Source organism: Solanum stenotomum, chromosome 8, assembly GCF_019186545.1.
Source record: "Solanum stenotomum isolate F172 chromosome 8, ASM1918654v1, whole genome shotgun sequence".
Lineage (NCBI taxonomy): Eukaryota > Viridiplantae > Streptophyta > Magnoliopsida > Solanales > Solanaceae > Solanum > Solanum stenotomum.
In genome coordinates this window covers 10,329,217-10,333,713 of record NC_064289.1, presented here as the reverse complement: position 1 = coordinate 10,333,713, position 4,497 = coordinate 10,329,217, and the positions used below count along the sequence as shown (strand labels likewise).

The following is a 4,497-nucleotide window of genomic DNA, read 5'->3' as shown; positions in this document are numbered from 1 at the left end:
AACATAATTTTGAAAATAATATTTATTACTCTATTTGTTCTAATTTATGTGGCAGATGCAGAATTTCAAATATTAACCCTTTTTTATATGTCTCTTTAATATATTAAGTTGTTAATTATTGTATTTTATAGTACATTTTGAACCTAATTTTTTAATAATATATGTTATTTGCCATGTCCCAATTTATGTGGCATTAATTGATAGATTTGTTGGAGTCGAGAAATTTATTTTGTTAATTATTGTAATTTATAATTTTTTTTCGTCAATTTCAAACAATATATGTTGTTAATTGATAGAATACTTTTAATGTAATTTTTTTAAAAAAAATATGTGTGACTCTCCATGTCCCAATTTATGTGGCACATGTAAAGTTTTGACAATTAACCAAAATTTTAATACATTTTAAAAAAATATTTTTAAGTCGTTAAATTTTAAGTAATTTAAATTGTAGTATTATTTATTACAATTTGTAATACTTTTAAAGTAGTTGAAATATTGTACTATTTATTATGATTTATAACACTATTTTTTTTAATTTATGTCATATTATGGAATTTGAGAAGTTATTGAAATTTTTATATGATTTTAAAAAATATTTTAAATTGTTAGCTATTGTGATTTGTAGTACTTTTTTTAAACATAATTTTGAAAATAATATTTATTACTCTATTTGTTCTAATTTATGTGGCAGATGCAGAATTTCAAATATTAACCCTTTTTTATATGTCTCTTTAATATATTAAGTTGTTAATTATTGTATTTTATAGTACATTTTGAACCTAATTTTTTAATAATATATGTTATTTGCCATGTCCCAATGTATGTGGCATTAATTGATAGATTTGTTGGAGTCGAGAGATTTATTTTGTTAATTATTGTAATTTATAGTTTCTTTTTCGTCAATTTCAAACAATATATGTTGTTAATTGATAGATTTTTTGGAGTGGACTACTTTTTTATTAATTATTGTAATAGAATTTAAAGTGTCAAATAATTGTTAATTATTGTAATAGATAATATGGAGTATTTAAGTCATTTATAGTATAGTAATTAATATATAATATGTAGTATTTAAGTGGAAGGTGGTGGGGCCCACTTATATAGTTTGATAAATATATTGGATATTAGTAGTGATTTATAGTATAGTAATTAATAATATATAATATGTAGTATTTAAGTGGAAGGTGATGGGGCCCACTTATATATTTTATAAATATATTGAATATTAGTAGTGATCTTATTGGAACATTGGTAGCCATTCCTAGACTCTTCTATAATATAGTAATATATATAGTGAATATAGTTGAAGACTTAGAATTTTTTTTTTTGTCTCAACTCTCTTTCACTACGCTAACCTCACTACAATATTTTCCCATACTTTTCATCTTTTTGATATATTTCACAAAGGAAGAAACACCACTATTTATAGGTGAAGAAGTCTTCCATATAATCAATAGGTAGAAGGGTGTAGAATGATGGGTAGTAATCAGTGGTGGAGCCAAAAATTTTAATAAGGGATTCAAAATCTGAGAAGTAAACACACGAACTAGTGGAAGGGGGTTCGACATCTATTATGCATACCTAAAAAATAATTTTAACCATGTATAAATAGTAATATTTTTCGCCGAAGAGGGTTCGGATGAACCCCCTAAGTATATGTTGCCTCTGCCCCTGATAGTAATGTGGGTAGATAAATGTGATAGATGTTACATAAGTTATAAAAAAACTAACGGTCATATGAGTTACAAGAAACTAATGATCATAGAGTTACAAGAACTAATTAATGGTAAGTTACAAGAACCAGTAATCGTTTTCTACCACAATTTATACCCACTAACCTATGCACTTAATATTACTTTAGTCATGCACCTAATTTTAGACTTAAATCTCCTTTAAAAAAATAAGATTTGTATGCCTCAACCTGAATATTATTTATTTATTTTTATCATTTTATTTTTCAGCTACAATTTACTATAATATATGGTATATTCATCGACACACGGATATGATCAATAACTTCAGCAAAAGACACATCCTCTTTGCACCTTACCTACCAATTACCATCGGAAGGCAGAAATATTGTAAAATTATTCAATAAAACAAATATAGGACTTTATAGAAAGGTGGGAATAGATCCAGGATTTTTAATACAGAAAAGGTTAAAAAGTTTTAAACCATGAGAAATAAATAAAAATAACTTCACTTCTAATTTGGTTTTAAAATATCTTTGCCATTAATAATTTCGTCCAAAAATACCTCTATTATTTGACTTACTTTCTTTTTAAAGTCGTTTAAAAAAGAGTGACTCACTTCCTTTTTAGCAACTTGATAATTCCTATTTTGCACGTGACATGTTTAATATCGCAAGATTAAATGACTTATCTTTAATTTAAAATCACAAGATTCAATTCATTATATTTTTAAACTCCGTGTCCCAAACAAATTAAAAATCGAAGAGAGTAATAATGTTTTCATAATAAAAAATTAGGGAATTTTCATGGTTTTGCCTCCTAAAAACCTGACCAAACAGACTAGTACACTCTATAGGTTCAAATTTTTTAGATTCTTAACGTTGAATATATCATATTTTAAAAGTTGTATACTATTTATGAGTACAATTTTAATAATTTTTTAATCATAAGTTTATGTGGTGCGTCGAAAATTATGAGTTAAATTGAATCTTCTGAACTCAAACGACAGGTTCAAATATAGCAATCACTTCTTAACTTTTGATAAAAAAAAATGTCATACATACAAAACAGAGTACAATAATCTCGTAGCCCATTAGTAAGGCACTGGAAGAGCCAGTGGTAAGGCTGCTTTGGACATCGTCTGGAATTTGCAGTACTCCACTGATAACAATTGGTTTTCTTCAACAGTGATTGTGTTGATCAGTTGTAGCAGAATGTGCTCGAATTCTTCCCCATCAGTCCACTCGTGGACAGCTGCTTTTACTAGTGTCCTGTTTTCGTTTATCAAACTCCAGGCTGGGAAATCTTTTCTTGGCATCACAAAATCTGTTTCCATGAGCTTCAAACTGGGACAGAAATCCCCGATTCCATCGCCTAGATAGATCATTCTTTTCTTCCCTTCCTTAGCCATGCTGGCTTGAATTCTTTCTACTATCATACCCTGCATTAAACAGAATCTCAATTAGGAAAACTTAGCTAATTTCACATTAAATCTAAATTAAAGGATTTAGTATTTAGTTACCTTGCACATGTTGGGAGGGCAGAGATTGCATCCATGAGGGGATGTTTGAAAATCAACATAAGGAAGGATTCGAAGCCTGCCTTCCTCATCGACGTAGCCTGGATTCGTGTTGATCTCAGAGAAACAATCCCTAATTCCGAGATGTTTCAAAATAGTTTCAATGAAGAATACATTTGCATCGCTTATTACTCTCAAATCACACCTGAATATAATATTAACACACATTCAATTAGTTTAAACCTCGCAATTTACAGAGTAAATACATAGCTGAAATTATGAGATACATACCCTAATGCATAAGCTGATTTAATAGCTGGAACAATCCTAGGGTGTATGGGAACCCGTTTCAGTACCTCTTCAATATCTTGTATTGTTATGACTTGTGTATGAAGTTCGTTCATCATTCTATCCTGTAATTTGGAACACAACAGAAATTATAAGCCCATTGCGCAAAGCTTGGAGACAAGCATAAAAGTATAGTAATATAAGAAAAAAAAAAGGTACCATGAGAGAGTTCCATGGCATAGTGGGGAGAAGCTGATTGAACAAATCAGTGGCGCCTAACTCATCCACCACCCAATTATCACTATCCACATCGATAATCGTCTTGTCAAAGTCGAAAACCACTACAATTCCAGCCATTCTTTTTTGATTAAATTATGGAGGAATTAGAGACGAGAAAAGAGAGAAGACCTCTGTTTGTTGTTGTTATGGGATGTATTTGAGTTTATGAACACCAAACATATGATGAAGAGGGAGCTTTATAGGGAGGGGGAAAAAAGGGAATAAGGTACAAAAAAAATAAGATGCCAAGGAATATTACATAAGTTAGTGGTAAGTTAACGCAAATTCCTTTAGTCACTTGGTTTTGGATATTAGTCGTTAGATTTTGATCCTACGGTCGATAAATTTTTTTACTTTATGGGTATAAATAACTTTTCATTTTTAGTTGGGAGGATTTATGAAAATTCGAAGGAATATGACAGAATATTCCATGCAGTTCTCCACAAATTAGGATTGAACTAAATCCTTGTACGAATTACATGGGAGAATTAATCTAGATTTATATGACATAATATATAGAAATTACATAACTATTTGTTTTATCGAGCTTTTTATATATTTTTTTTATCACTCTATTGGTTTCATATTAGTTCTCCATTTATTTCTTTCCAAGTCACTCAAAAATTATAAATAAAAAATGATAATTTTACTAATTTACACCTTAAAGGAACTTTTTTTTAACTTTACAATTTTATTTTATTTTTCACTTAACTTTACAAT

General features: G+C 28.8%; 1 protein-coding gene across 3 annotated transcripts in view; it reads right to left on the bottom strand.

The window, feature by feature from the left end:
* Positions 1 to 3,936, bottom strand: part of LOC125874563 (inorganic pyrophosphatase 1-like) — an 18,596-nt gene extending 14,660 nt beyond the window's left edge. The window contains exons 1-4 of one of the 3 annotated variants that reach the window (XM_049555468.1): positions 3,718 to 3,936; positions 3,502 to 3,623; positions 3,214 to 3,415; positions 2,720 to 3,132 (exon numbers count right to left, since the gene is read on the bottom strand). In XM_049555468.1, coding sequence (XP_049411425.1) covers positions 2,785 to 3,132; positions 3,214 to 3,415; positions 3,502 to 3,623; positions 3,718 to 3,855 — 810 coding nt within the window. In that variant the 5' untranslated portion in view covers positions 3,856 to 3,936 and the 3' untranslated portion in view covers positions 2,720 to 2,784. Of the gene's footprint in view, positions 1 to 2,719; positions 3,133 to 3,213; positions 3,416 to 3,501; positions 3,624 to 3,717 lie in introns of those variants that run through there. The other 2 variants (XM_049555465.1, XM_049555467.1) reach the window with 2 other exon arrangements.
* Between the last annotated feature and the right edge of the window lie 561 nt (positions 3,937 to 4,497).